The sequence below is a fragment of the Physeter macrocephalus genome, chromosome 9 (assembly GCF_002837175.3).
Source record: "Physeter macrocephalus isolate SW-GA chromosome 9, ASM283717v5, whole genome shotgun sequence".
Lineage (NCBI taxonomy): Eukaryota > Metazoa > Chordata > Mammalia > Artiodactyla > Physeteridae > Physeter > Physeter macrocephalus.
Window position 1 is genome coordinate 28,443,138 of NC_041222.1, and position 22,344 is coordinate 28,465,481.

Here is a 22,344-nt window from a genome sequence, read left to right on the forward strand (position 1 = left end):
ATATTTCATTTATTTCTGCTCTGATCTTCATGATTTCTTTCCTTCTACTGACTTCGGGTTTTCTTTGTTCTTCTTTCTCTACTTGTTTTAAGTGTAGGGTTAGATTGTTTATTTGAGATTTTTCTTGTTTCTTGAAGTGAGATTGAATTGCTATAAACTTCCCTCTTAGAATTACTTTTGCTGCATCCCATAGGTTTAGGGTCATCGTGTTTTCATTGTCATTTGTTTCTATGTATTTTTTAATTTCTTCTTTGATTTTTTTTCAGTGATCTCTTGGTTATTGAGTAGTGCACTGTTTAGCCTCCATGTATTTGTGTTTTTACAGGTTTTTTCCTGTAATTGATTACCAGTCTCATAGCGTGTGGTCAGAAAAGATGCTTGCTATGATTTCAGTTCTCTTAAATTTTCCAAAGCTTGATTTGTGACCCAAGATGTGATCTGTCCTGGATGATATTCCAGGTCCACTTGAGAAGAAAGTGTATTCTGCCACTTGTGGGTGTAGTGTTCTATAAATATCCATTAGATCTGTCTGATCTATTGTGTCATTTAAAGCTTGTGTTTCCTTCTTTGTATTCTGTTTGGATGATCTGTCCATTGGTGTAAGTGGGGTGTTAAAGTCCCCTACTATTATTGTGTTACTGTCGATCTCTCCTTTCGTGGTTGTTAGCATTTGCTTTACGTATTGAAGTGCTCCTATGTTGCATAAACATTTATAATTGTTATATCTTATTCTTAGATTGATCCTTTGATCATTATGTAGTGTCCCTCCTTAGCCCTTGTAACAGCTTTTATTTTAAAGTCTATTTCATCTGATAAGAGTATTGCTACTCCAGCTTCCTTTTGATTTCCATTTGCATGGGATATCTTTTTCCATCCCTTCACTTTCAGTCTGTATTTGTCCCTAGGTCTGATGTGGGTCTCTTGTAGACAGCATATATATGGGTCTTGTTTTAGTATCCATTCAGCTAGTCTGTGTCTTTTGGTTGGGGCATCTAATCTATTTACATTCAGGTTTATTGTTGATATGTATATTCTCTTAATTGTTTCGGGTTTGTTTTTGTGGGTGTTTTTCTTCTCTTGTGTTTCCCTGCTTAGAGAAGTTTCTTTAGCATTTGTTGTCACGCTGGTTTGATGGTGCTGAATTGTCTTAGCTTTTGCTTGTGTGAAAAGCTTTTGACTTCTCCGTAGAATCTGAATGAGATCCTTGCCTTGGTTGTAGGTTTTTCTCTTTCATTACTTTAAGTATATTCTGCCACTCCCTTCTGGCCTTCAGAATTTCCACTGAAAAATCAGCTGATAACCTTATAGGGATTCCTTTGTATGTTATATTTTGATTTCAGTTATTGTGTTGTTTATCTCTGTTTGTTTGTTCTTTAGTTCTTTTAGATCTTAAACATTTCTTGTATTTTCTTAATTGTGCCTCCATTCTATTTCTGAGATTCTGGATCTTCTTTACTGTCATTACTCTGAATTCTTTTTCAGGTAGATTGCCTGTTTCCTCTTCATTTATTTGGTCTTATAGGTTTTTACCTTGCTCCTTCATCGGTGACATATTTTTTTGCATCCTCTCTCTCTTTTTTTTATTATGAGTGTGATTGTGATCCTGTCTTAATGGTTGTTTGGCCTGAGGCTTCTAACACTGTGGTTTGTAGGCTGTTGGGTAGAGCTGGGTCTTGGTGCTGAGATGAGGAACTCCGTGAGACCTCACTCTGATGAATGTTATGTTCCTCGGGGTCTGAGGTTCTCTGCTAGTCCAGTGGTTTGAACTCAGAGCTCCCACCGCAGGAGCTTCAGCCCGACCCCAGGCTTGTGAACCAAGATCCCGCAAGCCACTTGGGCCGCGGGGTGGGGCGGGGTGGGAACCACAACAGTAACAAAGTAAAAAATAAAATTAGACTAGGAAACTAACAGATATGTTAGGAAGAATATAAAAATAAAAATACAGATGAATCAACAACTGGAAGGTACATCAGTACCACAGTAGTAAAAAGGAAGGGGAAAAAGGAAAAAAAGGCAGGGGGAGGCCTTAGCTGTGGAGGGCGGGGCCTAAGCAAGGGTGAGGTTTGGGTGGTGGGTGGGGCCAATGCTCAGGACCTACAGGATTGGAAAAGGCCCTGGGGGCTGTGGGGGGTGGGGCTTAGGCTCAAGGAACAGAAAGGACCCAGGTATGCCCCCCACTTCTGGTCTCAGAGGGCAGGGGACCTCACCTGGGAGCCCAGCAGGCTTCCTGGGCTCGAGTGGGTGGGGCAAACTCCCTCCCACCTCTCCTGCTCCTTTGTTCTGGGAGGGCCCCTCCCGCTTGCCTCTCCTGATCTCTCCAAGGCCTGGACAGGGCCTTGGAGGGCAGGGGACCCGCCTGGGAGCTCAGCAGTCTCCCCGGCCCGCGTGGGCCAGGCGATTGCCCTCTGCTCCTCTCATGCTCTTTGCGGAGAGTCCCTCCCACCTGCCTCTCCTGATCTTCCCGGCCTCAGGGGCGCTGATCCTGTCTGGCCTCCACTTCTCCTCCCCCCTCAGTCCCCCTGCGTCCTACCGGTTCACTCTCGGGTTCCTCCCGCCTCCTTGGGCGTCAGAGTCCCCCACCAGCAGCCGACAGGCGCCCTAGTTGTGGGGAGACGCTAACTCCGCATCTTCCCACACTGCTGTCTTCTACGTTTGTTCCACATAAACCCATTTCAAACAGCATAATTAATGGTAAAACTGTGAGTGCTTTGAGTGTTGTCTTTTAGAAGTAAGTACTGAAATATTTATGAAGTGATAGGTTCCTGGGATTTGCTTCAGCAAAGTACAGGAAAGGGAGAAGTTGATGGGAGTGGATTGGGTATATGGTTTTGTGGTTTTGGAGGCTATGTGCTAGATATGGGGGTTCATTATACTGGTATTGAGCATGTTTGAAATTCTCCATAATAATTATGCAAATAAGAAAGTAGAATTTAAAAATCAAAATAATATGAAGGAAGTTAAGAATCTTAACAAAAGATGTTCAAGTCCTCTATGTAGAAGATTACAAAACTGTCTAAATACTAAAAGATTTGGCTTGAAAGATCCAAATTTGTAAAAACTTTCTGCTTTCAAAACTGACATACAGGGTATGTAGAATTAGTGTACTCCCAAGTAAATTTCCATAAGTTTTTTGATGTAACTTGAGAAGCTGATTCTGCAATTTCTGTGGCATTTTAAAGGACCTGGGATTATCCAGAGCAGGGAAAAGCAAAGTATTGCTTGCTGTTTTTGTAGAGTTTTATTGGAATACAGCTATGCTTATTTGTCATTTGTGGCTGCTTTGTGCAGGGACCAGGATGGCCCACAAGCTTAAAGTATTTACTTTTCTGGCCCTTTATGAAATCGTTGGCCAACTAACACTCTGGTCTGGACTCTCTAAGGCCACTTGGTCCTCAAAGTATGTCTTGGATCAGCTGATCATCAGCAGCAGCATCACCTAGAGATTTGTTAAAAATGCAAATTCTCAGACTATACAGTGGACTTACTAGGTAAGGGATCCAGCAATCTGTTTTAACCCAGGTGATTCTAATGCACACTACAATTAAGAGAACCTCTGGTGTATAATCCTGAAGGTAGAACAAGGTGGGTAGAGTAGCTCTTCCATTTATTAGGACTAATTATAAAGCTATATGAAGGTATTTTTGCCAGGATAATTAAATATGCTAGTGAAATAGAATATAAAGCCCAGAGATAAACTAACAGATTTAAGAATACTTATATGTGATATATAACTGCAGATGAGTTGGGAGAAGACAGAATTTTTAATAAATGATGCTGGGACAATTAGATATCCAAATGAAAACATGAAACTGGATCCTTTATCTCATACCATCTACAAATGTCAGTTCCAGGTAGATTAAAGACGTAAATGTTAATGGCAATATAAGCCTTTAAGAAAGTAAAATGGGAATGGCTTCATGACCTTAAGTAGGGAAGGCTTTCTTTAAGACATAGGAAAAGCACTAACTATACAGAGAACTGTTGATAAATTAAAGAACTTGTGTTCATTGTGAGAAATAGACTTAGACATTTATTTTGGTCACTTAATTTTTGGCAAAAATGCCAAGGGAATTCCAGGAGAGAAAGGAAGATCTTTTTCAGTAATGGTGTGGAAACAACTGGATATCTATGTGCATAAATTTGAACCTTGGCTCCTACTTCGTATAGTACACAAAAAGTTGGTTTCTAGATTTAAATGTGAAAGATAAAATAAAATAAAAGAGATGTCTTCCTAAGGTAGGCAAAGATTTCTTAAACAGGATATATAAAGTACTAGCTGCTTGATAAAACACCAACATACTGGATTTCATTAAAATAAAAAATTTCTGCTCATCCAAAAGACAGTATTTTAAAGGTGAAAAAGCAAGCCACTGTCTGGAAGAAAATATTCACAGTACTATTTCTGAGAAAGGACTAGAATCCAGAACATTAAAAAAAATTTTGTATACATATCCATTAAAATCAGATCTAAGATAGGTGCCTTTGAGCATCATTTTTGAAGGTTCTTCATTAGTAATGCAGAAAGACAAGAGTAAATAATTGTGTTGAGTCTTAGCAAATATAGTTGTATACATAGAAAAGGAGATTCTAATTTTTTCAAGTACTAGAATTAAAAAATTGGATAACGTTGTTAGATTCGAGAAACATAAAATTAGTAACTTGTCTCATTACTAGCACTTAACCAATTTGACGTGGGGACTTCCCTGGCGATCCAGTGGTTAAGACTCCAAGCTTCCACTGCAGGGGGCAAGTGTTTGATCCCTGGTCAGAGGACTAAGATCCTGCATGCCGCGTGGTATGGCCAAAAAAGAAAAAGAAAGAAGAAAAAAGGCAATTTGACATGGAAATAGAGAAAAATAACCTATCAGCAATATAACAAAGTCTACAAACTTACAAAAGAATTTTGAGGAATAAATTTAATAAGAATAATCTTTATGAAGAAAACTAATTTCTTGAAGGTACAGTACTGTAGTATTGAACATGTAATGACATGATATTCCAAAGAAAAGCTGTAATATAAAATTATGTCCTTTGTAAAATAACATTTAATACAATTAATATAAATTAGGATTCCAGTGGGTTTTGAAACTGGGTAAAATTACTTGAGGTTATTTACATAAGAATAAATTTGTGAAAATGGCCCAAAAATAAAATGAAAGCATGGTAATGAGAATTTGTCTTAGTAGATACTAACTTTTCTAGTAAGATACTAGAATTGACACAGTACAAATTTGGCAGAAAATAGATCCAGGTATGTTTGGGAAGTTATTGATGGAAAAAAAATGTATTTCAGTTTAGAGGAAAAGGGAGGGTTTATTTACCTTTAAATAAAGGGTTTAACAGAAGATAAAACATAGACCGGGAAAATATCTTAGTTACACATATCTCTAAATAGAAAGCCAAACTATAATGTTAATGGACAGCCTTGTAGAAAGTGGGCACTGGGCTTCCCTGGTGGCGCAGTGGTTGAGAGTCCGCCTGCCGATGCAGGGGACACGGGTTCGTGCCCCAGCCCGGGAAGATCCCACGTGCCGCAGAGCAGCTGGGCCTGTGAGCCATGGCCGCTGAGCCTGCGCGTCCGGCCGCAACAGGAGAGACCACAACAGTGAGAGGCCCACGTACGGCAAAAAAAAAAAAAAGAAAGTGGGCAGTGAGCAAAGGATATAGATTATTTACATAAATCTGTAATGGTTAATAAACATATTAAAAGATGTTCAACCTTTCTAATCAGAGAAATGCAAATTTAAAGCAAGCCGGTTGTGATATTGTTTTTTTTCACCTCCCCCATTCTTCTAGTAGGTAAGCATGCTTGTAATGCAAATACATCTACCTGGAATGGAGGTGCTGGGAGTCCTTTTGTTACTGTTGGGATTGTGACTTAATCCATCCAGACTTTTGCTAAAGTTTAAAATACATTCAGCCATTTACCCAGTCACCCCTATGAAATAAATGAAACTAATATGTAAGGATATATGTTCAGTGACATTTTTTATGGTTGTATTTGAATTGGTAAAAAGAGTGAATACAACTTGAACGTCCATTAGTATATAAATGATAGGACTGTGTTAAAGTGATGAGTGTACTTGCAATATCTTGTTAGTGTCAAAAAGAATGAATTGCTTTTAATTTCCTTGAAGAGATATCTGCAATATTAATTGAAAAAAGTAAGTTGCAGGGTAATATCTCATTTCTGTTAAGAACAAAACCAAACATGACAATAGTTCATGGGTAATCATGCTCGCATATATTTATACACTCATGGAGAATGATGTGGGAGAACACGTTATTACTATTGATTTCTTCCAGATAGGTAGGGTGGGAATAAAACTGGCCAGGAGAGAAGGAAATTATTTAACTTTTTAAAAATACTATCAATACTTTACATTGTTTCACTAGTTGCAATTAAAAGGTTTTTTTTCTGTTGAATGTGACCAGGTCATTAGAAGATATGTTTCATTTTTCCAAATGTCCTCTTTAGAAAATTTTCTGCTCTTTAGAGCAGGCTAAAAGAGTTAATATAGCAATTCATTATTCTCCTGGACTTTTTAAGTCTTTTTGAGGGAAGACTTTAGACCCAGGTCACTGGGTATCATATAGTACTCTTGAAACAGTCACCTTTTTTTTCTTTTGACAAGAATATTTTGATTGAAACTGTAGTACATTGTGAAAATATGTGCAGCGAAGAGGAGAATCAGTAAATGCCCAGATCTTAATTTTTAATAGTTGATGTTTTATCCAAACAGTTAAAAGTTCTAATGTTCTGTTTTTCTTTCCTAATAGCTCCATCAGGGCACCGTTCCTGTTTCTTACACAGTAACAACAGTGGCACCACATGGGATTCCCCTCTGCACAGGCCAGCACATCCCTGCTTGCAGTACACAACAGGTCCCAGGATGCTCTGTGGTTTTCAGTGGACAGCACCTCCCTGTCTGTAGTGTGCCTCCTCCAGTAAGTCTGCAGTCCTTCTTTAGAGTGGCTAAATGTGTTATATAAGCAAAACCTGAGAGACCTTGTACCTTTTCACTTTCAAGTAAAAAAGGCAATTTTATTGCAACAGAAATTTCAATAGTACCTGTACAGTAACAGTTTAATAAAATTAGCTTTAAAACTTGATATGTTTTTACATTAATTAAATTACACATATTTTAATATCCTTTGAAGGTCAAAGCATGTTCCTCACATATCAGCACTTTATAATTAAACCTTGATAAAGATTGGGCTTGGGGTTTTAACATAGGATATTGGACTGGTTAGTAATAAAGTCTCAGAGGCTCTAGTGATCAACATTAATAGTCTCAGCACTTACTGGGTTTTGTTTTGTTTTTTGTGGTACGTGGGCCTCTCACTGCTGTGGCCTCTCCCGTTGCAGAGCACAGGCTCTGGACTCGCAGGCCCAGCGGCCATGGCTCACGGACCCAGCCGCTCCACGGCACGTGGGATCCTCCCGGACCGGGGCATGAACCCGTGTCCCCTGCATCGGCAGGCGGACTCTCAACCACTGCGCCACCAGGGAAGCCCCACTTACTGGGTTTTAACAGGCACTTTGAATACTTGGTCTTACTTATTCCTCACTGTCGGAAGCCTGATGAAACTGAAAATGACTTGCTTAATATCATAGAGAAAATTAGCTTGAGAAAACAGGGGTTCACGCTCACTTTCTGCCTCTTACAAGCTATGCTTTATCCTTTACCAGCCCCCAGTCTAGCCTATAAAGCATTTAGTTGTGAGTTGGGCTCTTAGAAATAAAATCTACAATATTGAAAAGGAGAGCTTCTTGGAAGGTAGTAATATCTGCTATATTTTAAACCAAGTGGAAAGAGATTCCTCTTCTATGCAGCACTTTCCCTCCGTTTCATAGGTGTTACAAAAGCTTAAGTAAAAGGTAGGTGTTTTGACTGATTTATAAGAACTATATAAGATCCAGAATAATTACTAGTTACCATTATTTTACTAACAGATGCAAAAATACACTAGTATTTCATTGTTAATATAGGTTATTAAAACATTTTGGTATGATTTTTGGGAGGGATATGGCAATAACATTTCAATCTCACTGTATAGGTTTTTAAAAATTAATTATATATTCTAATACTTTTAACAAAAAATAATGATTTCTCTTACAGATGCTTCAAGCATGTTCAGTTCAGCACTTACCAGTACCATACGCTGCGTTTCCACCCCTTATTTCTAGTGATCCATTTCTTTTACATCCTCCTCACCTTTCTCCCCATCATCCTCCTCATTTGCCACCTCCAGGCCAGTTTGTCCCTTTTCAAACACAGCAGTCACGATCGGTAGGTATCTCTACTCTTATATCTTTAACTTTCACAGAATGTTTAGACCTAAAAGACAGATTAATTCAGTAGATGTTAAGTTGTTACCATTTAAAAATTATAACTTAGGCACTTCCCTGGTTCTTAAAAGAATTAAGGAATCCCCACTGATACAAATATATATAGATAAAATTTACCTAGAATTATCTTGGCTTCTTAAGTTTTTCTAGTTATTTTATATGTCACTTGTCTAATCAAATTTGTTCTTTTGTATCTGCAGTCCTTTGGGAAGTAAATCTAAACAAAATAGAGTCTGGTTTTTTCTTTCATGTGTTTCTAAAATGGAAAGTTAAAATATTATAAAATTATTTATACTTGTTAGAAGAATAATTATATTCATTTAGGCAAGTAAAGTAATCCTTTGAACCTCAATTGTTTTTTCCAAAGGCTGGTTTTCTACTGTATTTTGATGGAAAGTGGATGAGATAGTCTTTTAATATAATTAACTCTGTCCTGGGGCTGGAATATAGCTGAGAGGCATATTATTTCACGGGGCTGGAAGAGTTAAGCACTGTATCAGTGGAAGGAAGGACACAGGAAGAAGACCCCATTGTTTTTGGACAGGCCAAGTTGAACATCTGAACCATCAGGCATTTAAGGGAGAATAGGGGAAAGAACATATGGAAATGGTTAGTGGAACTGGAGTGGAAATGGTTGGCCCTGTGAAAGGAGTTTTGACGGTTACTCTAGCAGAGCCTGACCATCCTTTACTTAGGATTTATGCACCATGCTTGGTCTCAGGCAGAGGTGAGAGGTGAGGTTACCTGGCTAATCTGAAAAAAAGTTACTCCTACCAAAAAATCTTTTATTAGAATCAGGACAGGATTCATGCCAGGATGTTCCTTAGGAAGCTTTTCCCGTACCTGGGAATTCAAGGTTAAAACTAAATTTAGCCATCATACAAGCATACATAAGCTTCCTCAATCAAGCATACATAAGCTTCCAAAGTGAAGTGTTAGCAGTTATTTGTATTTGAATACTGTGTTGCCATTTTCTAACTGTGGAAAGAAGTTAGACTAACATTTAAGAATATATGTTCCCAAGAGAATCAAAATGAAAACATTATGCCCAAAATGTCCTAATAGCCAAAAAGTGGAAACAGTCCAAAAGTCCATTAACTGATAAATGGATAAAGCGTGGCATATCTATACAGTTGATTATTATTCAACTATAAAAAGGAATGAAGTACTGATACACAAACTACACAAACACAAGATGGATGAACCTTGAAAACGTTATGCTAAGTGAAAGGAGCCAGATACAAGGGCCACATACTATGTGATTCCATATATATGAAATGTCCAGAATAAGCAAATCTATAGCAAATGTGCTTTGCATAGCACTGTGTGCTTTTTGAGTATTGTCTCAGTGTTCACAACACACTTTTGAAGTAGGTTGTGAACATACCATTTCTATAGATGGCAGTTTTGAGGTTCAGATTATAAGTAATTTATATAAAAGTCACATGGCTCATTAGTTGCAGCACCAAGAGTTTGTCTAATGCCAAAGCCTGTAAGCTTTCTACTGTAGCATACAGCCTGCTGTGTTCTATTCCATTTAGCCTTATTTAGTTCTCATTTACAATACGTGCTGTGTTTGATTTCATCTGTTAAAGGTTGTGTCGGAAAATCTGATGTAGGTAGGTCAGTGTGCCATGACTAAAGTAATTTTAACTTTCATATAATTGGCTTACTACATGACTTTTTGTCTTCTATCATTTTTTAGAGAACATTCAAATAGTGAAAGAAATGTATCCTTTAGTGGGTAGTGGAAATGTTTAATAACATATTTGAGAGATTTTCTTACTGAAATTCAGTTAAAGGCAGTAAGATTTTACTATAGGCTATATGTCCACATGTATGAATTTAGATTGTTGTAAACATCAAGAAATGCATGACCTTAAAGATTGGGGTTTTTGATTTTTGTTGATATAAAGCACAATCTGTCTAAATATTGGAAGTGTATTAGTTTGCTTTTTCCCACCCCTCAGCCTCTGCAAAGGATAGAAAACGAAGTGGAACTCTTAGGAGAACATCTTCCTGTAGGAGGTTTTACTTACCCGCCATCAGCTCATCCCCCAGCATTGCCTCCATCAGCTCCTTTGCAGTTCTTAACGCATGATCCTTTGCATCAGGAGGTTTCCTTTGGAGTAGTAAGTTTTCATTCATTGTTAATAATTTATTACTTGATTACTTGTTTTGAGTTCTGTTTCTTTTTTTTTTTTTTTTTCTTTTTTTAAAAAATATTTATTTATTTATTTGGCTGCGCCAGGTCTTAGTTGCAGCATGCGGGATCTTTAGTTGTGGCATGTGGGATCTAGTTCCCTGACAAGGGATGGAACCCGGGCCCCCTGCATTGGGAGCGTGGAGTCTTGATCACTGGACAACCAGGGAAGCCCCTCGAGGTCTGCTTCAGTGTAACTCTACATGTTTAGAATTTTAAATGTATTCTTGCAGTCAGTTGGAAAATTATATTTAGAAGTACATCTAAGTGTATGTTTTAAACAAGCTGTCACATCTATGTTAACATTTAAGAAATATTAAATACCACTTGAACAGTAAATAACTTCCTAGGTTTTTAAAAAAGAAGAGACTTTATTCGACAGCTTAAAACGTTGTGAACATATAATGATCTTAAATTGTTTTACCATTTTTTTCTCTACAGTCTTATCCTCCATTTATGCCTCGGAGGCTCACAGGACGTAGTAGATATCGATCCCAGCAGCCAATACCACCTCCCCCTTATCATCCCAGCTTACTGCCATATGTGTTGTAAGTTCTGTCTTTCTTATTTTAATGTGTTCTGAATTTTGACATTCTTGAGATTCTCTTTCCTTTATGAACATTTCTGTGTGGTATATATTTAATTTAGAGTGTGTTAGATATTTGTTTTTATTTAATGTTAAGAGGTTGGGGTGGGGGGGACCATTTAAGGGTGAAAGAAAGAGCCAAGGACAAGGTAGAAGTTGGGGGGGGCATGGGGGAGAAATTTGTGAGCCAGAAAATAGGTTTAACAAATCAAAAGATAGAGTTTAAATTTTTTGCCTCTTTTACAGCTGGCATCACTTACCACCTTCTTTTGGTTATCTAGCATTTGATGCTGCTACTTCTCACAGAGGAAGAGGGAGAAAGAAGTTGTATTTGTGCCTTAGAAATACTCTTCTAGGATTAAGTTTGTAACAGAAACACCCATGGCTTAAATATGACAATTCTTTATTTCTTTCTCATGTAATAAAGTCTAGAAGTAGGCAGTTCAAACATGGTTTGTTAGCTCCATAACCCTGAGGAATGGTTCTACTATCTTCAAAATTTTATGGCTTCCTCTGCATGATATAAGATGACTCCTCAGGCTCTAGCCATTACATCTACATTCCAGCTAGCAAAAATGAAGATGGATCTCTCTGCCTACCTGCCTCCTCTCAAGGATACTTCCTAGAAGTTGCATGTATGACTCCTGCGTACGTCCCATTGGCCAGAATTTAGTCTCATGTCTGTAACTACCTTCTAGGAAGGCTGGGGAATGTTGTCTTTATACCAGAGGGCCATGTGCCTATATCATACTATTTTGATAATTGTACCTTTATTGTTAAGTCTTAAAATCAGATGGTATAAATCTCCCAACTTCGTTCTTAAACTGATTTTATTTAAAGTCTTTTGCATGTCCATATAAATTTTAAAATCAGCAGTCAGTTTCTACTTTAAAAAAGCTGGGATTTTGGTAGGGATTACATGAAATCTGTAGGTGAGTTTTGGAAGAGAATTGACATCTTTAACAGTATTGAGTCTTCTGGCCTACTTATATGGTATATTTCTCTATTCATCTTTTAAAATTTATCCTAGCAGTATTTTTACAGTTTATATTATACAGGTCTTGCACATGTTTACTTAAATTCATCCATAATGTTTCATGTTTTTTTATGCTGTTGTGAATGGTATTTTTTTTAATGTCAGTTTTTAATTGTTTATTACTAGTGAAGTCAGTTTCTTTAAAAGTTTGTCACTGATCAACACTGACCATTCTTTATCCATTAGCACTGGTCTTGTTCTTCTCATCCTGTTCATTGAAATAATGTATTAATGCATTATCAATGCTTGTGTTGCTTATTTTCATTGCAGATCAATGCTTCCAGTGCCACCTGCAGTGGGCCCAACTTTCAGTTTTGAATTGGATGTGGAAGATGGAGAAGTAGAAAATTACGAGGTTAGTAGGTGAAATGTGAATTAATTTGGGGAATTTTGTATGCATAAAAATATTGTACTACTCAACTCATTGATCTAATTAAACATTTATTAGGTAAATCCATTGTATATTTCAAGACACAAATGTGTCAAAAATACTGTTCATCCTTAAAGATATTTCAGCATGTACCACACAGTTATGATAACAAGATAGACTTTGGTGCTCTATTAGAATTAGTTACAATTCCTGTGAAAGAATGTAAATGAGAAAATTGTGAATTATGAGTGGATGTTCTGAAACCATGCAAGTTCTGAACTATGGGAACTGCAAATAGAAAAGAGCACATCTTGAAAGACATTTTAACACTAGAATCAACAGGATTTGATATTGAATGGTTTGTGGTAGTGTCAGGGTTGTGAGTGGGAAGGTTGCAAGAGAAGATGCTTTGCAAAAGGACTACAATAGCTTGTGCAGAAGGCAAACTCAAAGATGATGGGGCAAATAGACGGTGTTGACATTGTTGCATTATTTGAGGTTAGGAATAGGACAGTCAGGGTTGGAAGGCACATTTGGATTTGGAAATGGTGAATGTGAGTGACTGTGACTTTGTTTTGGTACTGCCTTACCCCAGCCTCACTCTATTTATGAATCTCTGTATATGCAGTATGAATACTGGAACAGGGTTTTTGTTGTTGTTGTTCATTTTTTTAGGTGATTTGAACCTGGGAACAGGGAGGAAAGACACACATAACGCAAACACAGTCTTACAGCACCTTTTTTTTTTTTTTTTTTTTTTAAACGCATGTGGAAGAGATCAGGCCAAATGCTATCTATATTCTTTTGTAATTTTTTAAATGCCATTGTTACTTTTTCCATAAACAGTCACACTGCAGTGTCCTTTGGATTGCATTCTCAGATTTCTTGAGAAAGGGGCTATAATAATTTCCTGTTTCTACACTGTTTATGCTAGTTTTGTACAGAGTAGTAAGAAAAGGAGTTGGTTATCCTTTAGGCATTCTGTATTAAAATTAAGTCATAAGTCATGTTGCTGAAAAGGACAACTCTTTGTTAAACAAATCATATACATAACAGTGAAAAAAACAGTGATACCATCCTAGTATAAGAAAAATATTTTGTGTTTGGCATTGGAGTCCCTTTCTTTTTTCTTTTTCTTTTTTTTTTTTTAATTTTAATTTTAATTTTTATCTTTTGGCCCCGCCATGTGGCAGCAAGATCTTAGTTCCCTGATGAGGGATCAAACCTGCACCCCTGCAGTGGAAGCGCGGAGTCTTAACCACTGGGCTGCCAGGGAAGTCCCAGGAGTCCCTTTCTAAATTGTATTTGGGGTTGACTGTGTTTAGTCTTCTGCACAGTCATACTTTAATCCAGTCAATAGTCTTGTTTGCTTTTCTGGTTTTGTCTCATAGTATACACGCCTACAACACACCCTAGTCCAGAGTACTCACCATTTTTTGAGTCTGCCCTATACATCCTTGCTTCAGTGCCTTTATTCCCTTTGATTCTTCTGCTTAAGAACTTTTCCCCCTTCCTGCACATGGCCATCTTTCAAGAACCAGTTAAAAACCTGCTACCTCTGTGAAAGGCATTTCTAGCCCATTCCCAGGTTATATGAGTCTCTCCCTCCTTTTTGCTCTCATAGGTCTTATAAAACAATACATACTAATCATGTCCTGCCTTCAGTTGTCTTGCTTTCAGATCATGTAGGTTTGTTGAGGGCTCAATTGTCATTACGTTCTCCATCCAATAAGGGCTAAAAATAATGGTTATAAATTATATTACTTGACCTAAGTATCCTATAGAATATAAAATATAGGTGTAAAAGATACATCACCTCTATCATAAACTTTATAGCTAATTGTAATCAGCATCAATTAAATTTAACAAATTACCATCTACTAGCATTTAGAAGGACTTAGGGGCATGCATGGGGAAGGGGGAGCAATTTATTTAGATGACACAATTCTCCAAATAAACCTGTACCAAAAGCAGTGTTGCAGCAGCATCATGTTAAAACACACAGTTATCACAGCACTGATTATTGATATTATGGGAAATTAAATTTATTCCTCTCATTGTCCATCATTATTTCTTCGTTACCTATTCTCTTAACCCTGTGGCAGCCTTTAAAAAATAAAAAAGAGGGGAAGCAGCATGCACATGGCTGCCTGATTGTAGGATAAAGCAGATGAGCAATTAGAGCCATTGAAAACTGGGAGAAAGGAGGTACTAGTGTAAAATCAAGCATAATAGCTGCAATGTGTTGAAACATATCAACTATGTTAAAATCCATGCATTCATAAGTGATACTTCAAAAAATAAAAGAAAAAATGAACTCATTGGTCTTATCCTGCCTATTTTATATAAATTAAACTACTGAGTATAGTTTAGTATGAGGCAGCTTATCAGTGTAGAAGTATTTCATCTAATGAAGAAAGAGTGATAGAATATTACCGTTTTGTCATCTTTAATGAATTAATGGATCTTAGGCAGTGTTCCATCAGTGCTAACTAACATAACAACTAGACATGCTGAGCCTTACGATGGAAATAGTAAAATCTTCCAATTTATAGGAAGTACAGGGGACAAGGAAGGAACGTTATTAAACCACACGAGTCAAGGATGGGGAGGTTCAGTCAGCAAAATTCAGACTGCGAATTTCTACAGTCCATTGACCTGGTTTCTTTAACAAATAAAAGAGTAAAAAAAGATACTTGAGACGTCAAGCAGTGGTAACGTGGATTTATTTGGATCCAACTTTGAACAAACTATTTCAAAAAGTGTTTTGAAAATAATTGAAACAATCAGAGGTATTTGACATTAAGGAATTACTAATTCTGGGGGTGTGATGATGTTAGTGTGATTATATTCTTTTAAAAAGTGTTTTAGGGGCTTCCCTGGTGGCGCAGTGGTTGCGAGTCCGCCTGCCGTTGCAGGGGACACGGGTTCGTGCCCCGGTCCGGGAAGATCCCACATGCCGCAGAGCGGCTAGGCCCGTAAGCCATGGCCGCTGAGCCTCTGCATCCGGAGCCTGTGTTCAGCAACGGGAGAGGCCACAACAGTGAGAGGCCCACATACCGAAAAAAAAAAAAAAAAAAAGTGTTTTAATTTTTAGATTGGTGGTAGTTCTCAATCTGGGGACAGTTTTATCCCTTAGGCTATTTAGCAACATCTGGAGATACTTTTGTAGAGGCCAGGGTTACTGCTAAACATCCTACAGTGCACAGAATAACCTCCCACAAAATTTTATACAGCCCCAAATGTCCAGAATGCTGAGGTTGACAGACTGTCTTAAAGATAACAAACAGAACTATTTCACCAATGAAATACCATGTTTTAGTTTTCTTTCAAAATAATCTGGGGTTTAGGAGTGGACAGCAAAAGATGAAATAAATTAGCTGTGAGTTGTTGACCTTGGGTAATGGGCATATGGAAGTAATTTCTTTATACTGTTTCTCTACTTCTGTATGTATTTAAAATTTTTCCATAATAAAGGTAGTTTAAAAATATATATATTGTAATATAAAATTTAAGGAAAAATGCAGCTGTATCTCTCTTTCCCTCTGTAGGCCCTGTTAAACCTAGCAGAGCGACTGGGAGAGGCCAAGCCTCGAGGACTGACTAAAGCAGATATTGAACAACTTCCTTCTTACAGGTTCAATCCTAACAACCACCAGTCAGAACAGACCTTGTAAGTATATTTTTCTGACCTCATTCTGTGTTAAATTTCCTTTTCCACCTTTTGTGAAATAAAAGCTTGGAAGTCAAAGATAACTTGATAAAGATAAGTAGTGACTGTGCTGTCCAATAAGATAGCTGCTAGTCACATGGGGCTATTTAAGTAAAATAAAATAAAAGTTAAAATTTTTAGTTGCACCAGCTAGTGATGCTATATCAGAAGATGTAGATGTAGAACATTTCTATCACCTGAGAAAGTCCTATTGGACAGTGCTGTTCTGGATTTTTAGGTGGCCTAGAAATCTTATGGTTTTTAATTCAAACACTAGAATTATATTAGATTGAAAAGTCTCATACCTGTAAAATTTGAGGGTTTTACCTGAAGATTCTCCTTATTATAGTATCTTTTTTAATAGCAACTCTGAATTTGATTTGCATCATCACAATCAAGTTTACACCATTTTCATCATGCCCAGTAGAAACCTCATTTATTAGTAGCCACTCCCCATTTCTCCCCAACCCTCTAAACCCTGGCTCAGCCCCCTACTGTATCACTTCATTCCTAATTGGCTATACCATTTTACATTCCCACCAGCAGTGTATAGAAGTTTTCAGTTTCTCCACATCCTCACCAACGCTTGTTATTGTCTGTCTTTTGATTCTAGCCATCCTAGTGGGAGTGAAGTGGTATCTCACTGAGGTTTTGATTTCCATTTCCCAGATGGCTAGTGATGTTGAACTCTTTTACTATACTTATTGGCCATTTATATATCTTTAGAGAAATGTGTATTCACATTCTTTGTCCATTTTTTAATTGGGTTGTCTTTATTGAGTTGTAGAAGTTATTTGTATATTCTACATATAAGTCCTTATAAGATTTATGATTTTCAAAAATATCTTCCATTCTGTGAGTCAGTTGTCTTTTCACTTTATAGATTGGCATCTTGAGAAGCACTTTTTTTTTTAATGGATGAAGTTCAGTTTATCTGTGTTTTCTGGTTGGTGTTTCTTGTGCTTTTGATACCATCTCTAAGAAACCATTGCCTATTCCAAGGTCATGAAGATTTACTCCTGTGTTTCCTTTTAAAAGTTTAATAGTTTTTAGCTTTTACATTTAGGCTTTTCATTTTTTAGTTAATTTTCGTATATTGTGTGAGGTAGGGGTCCAACTTCATGCTTTTGCATATGGGTATCCAGCTGTTCCAACCCCATTTGTTGAATATAATAGTATCTTCAGTATTAAGGTTGTCTTGGATGTTAAGCCAGAAATTTTCATGATGATCTCTCACTCAGTAAAGCAAAGCACTCCTACTAAATTTCTTAATATCATGCTTTTTTCGAGGTATTGATAGATTATTTTGTTTTAAAATTTAAATATTTTGATAAGTGAGATGGTAAGTGGTTTTGTAGGCTTCGACAGTTGTAACAAAATAGAAACCACTTGGTTTTATGGTTAAACAACCTTTTTGCTTTATTTTAGGTGTGTAGTATGCATGTGTGATTTTGAGTCCAGGCAGCTACTTAGAGTTTTACCCTGTAACCACGAGTTCCATGCCAAGTGTGTCGACAAATGGCTTAAGGTAAAATGATGGCATCTGAAGAGAATGACATCACATTTTCTTTCTTATGCATCATAGTTTCATGTAGAGTAAGTCCATGGTTTGGCGGAGGGTGATTAAGGAGACAAAACTGAAACACAGCTTTCAGTATGATTTCTGCAAATTAAGAGAAAAGACCAGTAGAAATGAACTACAATCATCAGCGTGGGAGTGATTGAGCAAAATCTGAAAATGGGTTTCCTGTCCTTGATAATCAGTATGTCCTAACTTTCTTCTAAGAGTTCAGAGGGGACCTCACTGGAGGTTCTTTGTCAGAGATTTACATGAGAAATAAACCTCTAGTGCTTTTACATAATTCTGACCGTTTTCTCCTTGGTGTATATGGGTGGGGGGGAGTCCAAAGACACAAATTCTAATAGTATGTATGCCAGGGTGAAATTATTTCAGGGATTTCTTATTTTCTATTTTTCATAATAGTAGGATAAAACTGTGACGAAGTAAAATAATTTAGTAAACTTAATGGTTTGTTTGTTTTAGATTATTCTGAGTAAGAGATGATAATACTGGCATAGATAACTTCACGGTTGGTGAGGAAGACAGATGAGTTAAAATAAAATAGAATCAGTCCTCTGTGTGAGCACAGATTAAGGGTACCCAGTTTAGTCCAAACTGAATCCTGAAGGCAAAGAGTCTAGACTTTTTAGAAAAATGAGGTTATTATATATGCATAGCCCTGACATGTGAGAACAGAGAATGACCAGAAAACACACAGGTTCCATGTGGCTGATGGCTAGAGTGTGAGGGAGAGAGGCAAGAGAAGAGAGGGGTTCAGAGGTAAAACCAGGAGGCAGCATATTGCAAAGTCACTGTGAAGTGTGTGGGAGTTTGGACTCGATCCTGAAAACATGTGAGAGGCCATGTTTTAGAAAGATCACGGCCACAGTTTGGAGAATGGAATAGAGGAGATAATTTCTGAGAGAGAGATGAAATAAGGATGTTCTGGGCCAGATGGAGAAGAAACAGTAGAAGTTGGATGAAAAGAAGAGTACTTGATTTGAGAGCTATCATAATGCAGAAATGAGAGTATTTGATGAAAAATGCTTTGTGGAACATAAGAGAGCAGGTGTTGCTTATGTTTCTGATTTTAGCACAGCCAATGGTAGTGCCATTTGTTGAGATGGAGTTTTAAGCCAGTTATTAAATTTGTCTAAACTGGTGATGGGTAGTTTTGTCTGTATGTTGAAACGGACCTATTAAAAAATTATTCATAGGCTATTATTGTTTTTGAGGTTTGTGGAGTATATTTTAAAAGATTAAGTGATTGCTTGGTACCTTCTTAAAGAAACAAAGAATGTAAAAACTATGTGCAAAGTACAAATAGTTCTATTGCTTTTAATATGTTTCACTGTATAAGTCAAAATTCAAACAAGTTTTCTCTTCTGTGTTTTAGGCAAATCGTACTTGCCCAATCTGCCGAGCTGATGCTTCAGAAGTGCATCGGGATTCAGAATGACCAACCTAAGAGCACAAATTTAATTTGGGTGTTCCTCATCACATGTATATATGGACTATCCATTGAACTTAATCTGTGTGGCTTCCAGCCCTCCCTTTACGAAAAGGGTCAATGGACCTTTCTTTGCACTGTGTGACTTAATCAACTATAAAAGCTTACAATTAGTCTTCACAATTATGGGATTGTTATACTAACCGTGTGATTGGAACTCCAAAGACTTTTTCTTTAGCTTAATTTTGTGTGTGCACTAACATTCCCTGGTTTTCGTGTGATCATTCCGAGTGTTGCTGCAAGATTACAGTGGACGTGATCTTTTAGCATGTGCTTTTATAAAAAGTGGTAGCTCCAGATGATATAGCAATCTACCTTATATAGAGCCTTCAGAAACTGTGAGTGGAAATGAATGCAGCGTATGACTGTTGGTGATAAATGTATCTGTGTGTGTGTGAGAGAGAATGTATGAAACTACCTGTGTGAGGGCATGGTAGCTCAAGTGTGTATGAGATCCTATATACCAGCATGTACCAAGAATGTGTGTGTAGTTTTAATTATGCTGCAATGTATAATCTGGTGTGTTATTTAAACAGCACTAGTACTGTACACTGGTTTTTTCCCTTGTATTTGCTGTTGCACACTGATTGCTAAGGGTGCATCAATTATAAGCATTGAATACTCCATCCCCTTCCCTCCCAATGAATGGAATGAGAAAAGCCTTCCTTTGCTTCAGGCAGCTGTCACCTTCTCTTCGTTGGTGATCCCAAGTGGGTCACTTAAGGAAAAAAGTGTAACAGATTCTCACTCCATGAACCTGATATTTTGATTCTGTTGTGAAAAAGAAATTTTTAAATCTCCAACTTGCTGTTTCCAAAAAGAAGGTGCAATATCATACATCATCAATTAGCAATATTAGCATTTCAGTCAATGATTTGAATGTTGATACTGTCTTGTTTTTCCTTTACCTTTCCAGTAAGCTTCTTACTGGAAGTACTTGTGATTTTTTTTTTTAATGTTTAGATTTGTGTCTATTCTGAAGATATTTGAGTAATATATTTCTAAGAATACCACTGGTCCCGTGAAGTCTCACCTCCTCTACTTCCACCAGAACAAAATCTGTTAACTCAGCTTGACTTCTGATATGTTCTTTGTTCAAGCTCCCATAGGCAACTAAATTGTTTTAAGAAAACTATATTTCTGTTCTGCCAAGCTCCAGTTCTGAAAGTTGTCTAGTTCTCTTCCCCTCAGTAAATGTGCTTCTCATCGAAATCCTCATTTCCAGGATGGATCAAGTGCTGTGACAGCTCAAGTTATTTAGACCTGATGTGCTTTAATGTTTTATTGCTTTTCTTTTTAATTTTTGTTTGAATGAGAAAAAGATTAATTTAACAGGTGTCCAGAATACTTGCAGTATAAATGAAGATTTGATTTTTGTATAAAAAATAATGCTGTAAAACAGGAATTGACCTTCATTTAGTTGATCTGAAAATAATACATAGCTGTGTGGGTTTTTTTAATAGGTTCATTGAGCATAATTCAGATTGTTTAAAATCATTTTTCCAGCAATGTTTGGATTCCTCTCTCATTCTAGTGTGCTCAACATTGCCTCTTCCTGAAGTTGATGTCCTTGTTCTGTTTTTCAGTAGCACAAGCTGCATAACTCCAGTCGGGACTGTAATCACTTGCCAGCCTCACTCAGCTTTCAGTTGGCTCTGTGTCCATTTTCTAACTCAGTGTTAACTACTTGTTACTGCCGTGCTACTTGCCTTCCCTTGAAGACTCTATAAGCTCATCACAGCTTAGAGTTCAGTAAAGTCAATTCACACAGAAGCACAATTTTGCCCTTTTCCAGACACTGTTGCCTCTATCTAGTCATACAAGTAGGATTTTGTGTACCTTCTGTTTGCCCCTGTATTTGTCAGTGCATCAGAAATACATCTAAACAGTGGTAAAATGCACGTTACTTTAAAATCATTAGAATATCCTCCACCTGTTCCTGATGAATAAAGTGTGTTAAAGACCAAAATTATTGGCGTAATAATCAGCTACATTACAAATCACGTATAGTTTAATCTTTATTTTTTTTAATTAAGAAATCATGTTTAAAATGGCAAAAGCCCATCTTATACATAGACTCTTTTATATAGCTGCAAAAAATTTATATCTGTACAGATCTAACATAACACTACTACACTCAGTATTCATTTTATTGAAGCATGCAAGTAAAGCACTTTTTCTAATTTATATAGATACCTAATTAACAAGGCACATTGTACTAATGACTAGGAAAAGTAGCTCTTTCTTCCCTCCCTCTGATGAATTCTTAATACCCCTTTTCCATTAAAATTTTGAGAGGTTGTTGGCAGTTTAGGAGGCAGCAGGGTCTATTTTGGTAAAATCCTGAATTAATTGTTGCACTCTCGTGACTGATCTTTGGGAATGTCTTCTTTGCATGGGGCTCTTAAGGATGTGTGCAGACTTGCTTATTAAGTGGTTAGTGCATATTAGGAGCATACATGCATGTGTTCTGAACCAGCTTAGACTAGCCACAGTGAGCAACTTTGTGGCTAGCAGAAGAGAAAGAACAGTTGATTCATACCCAGCTGTTGACACCTTGGGTGATGCACCAGATAGCAGGCAGATGTTGGTTTGTTGCCTTCTTCCTCTTTCCTCCTAAAACAATTTTGGCTTTACCACCTTAACTCTGCTGTGTTTTTTGTTTTTCTATGCATGAAATGCCATCTTTGTTTGTTTTTAGTGCCCCCTCTTCCCCAAACAGAACAAAACAAAAAACAAGGCCTCCAGGTATCAAGATCTCATTAGGATTTTCTGTCCTGAATTTTTTTGATCAAAATCTGGAAAACGTGAAAGCGTATTTAGATTTTATACACTCTCTGAAATGTGATTTGTTAAGATTCTTATATTTGGGCCTCTTATAACATTTTGAAAGAGATCTACCAACTCACTTATGAGAATATTTTTCACAGATATCTTTAGGCCTGTTAGAAAGCTATTTTCCCCCTGTTGGTACATTTGGTTACCTCATTTTGCTGTTTCTTTCAGATTATGA

The 22,344-nt window shown here is 37.2% G+C and overlaps 1 protein-coding gene across 7 annotated transcripts in view; it reads left to right on the top strand.

The window, feature by feature from the left end:
- RNF38 (ring finger protein 38) overlaps positions 1-22,041 on the top strand; it is a 133,187-nt gene extending 111,146 nt beyond the window's left edge. For all 7 annotated transcript variants that reach the window (XM_024126151.3, XM_024126152.3, XM_024126154.3 and 4 more), the window contains 8 exons: positions 6,781-6,948; positions 8,124-8,294; positions 10,324-10,485; positions 10,998-11,104; positions 12,449-12,533; positions 16,100-16,221; positions 17,689-17,788; positions 19,218-22,041. In XM_024126151.3, the coding sequence (XP_023981919.1) occupies positions 6,781-6,948; positions 8,124-8,294; positions 10,324-10,485; positions 10,998-11,104; positions 12,449-12,533; positions 16,100-16,221; positions 17,689-17,788; positions 19,218-19,280 (978 nt within the window). In that variant the 3' untranslated portion in view covers positions 19,281-22,041. The remainder of the gene's footprint in view (positions 1-6,780; positions 6,949-8,123; positions 8,295-10,323; positions 10,486-10,997; positions 11,105-12,448; positions 12,534-16,099; positions 16,222-17,688; positions 17,789-19,217) is intronic.
- Positions 22,042-22,344: the final 303 nt, after the last annotated feature.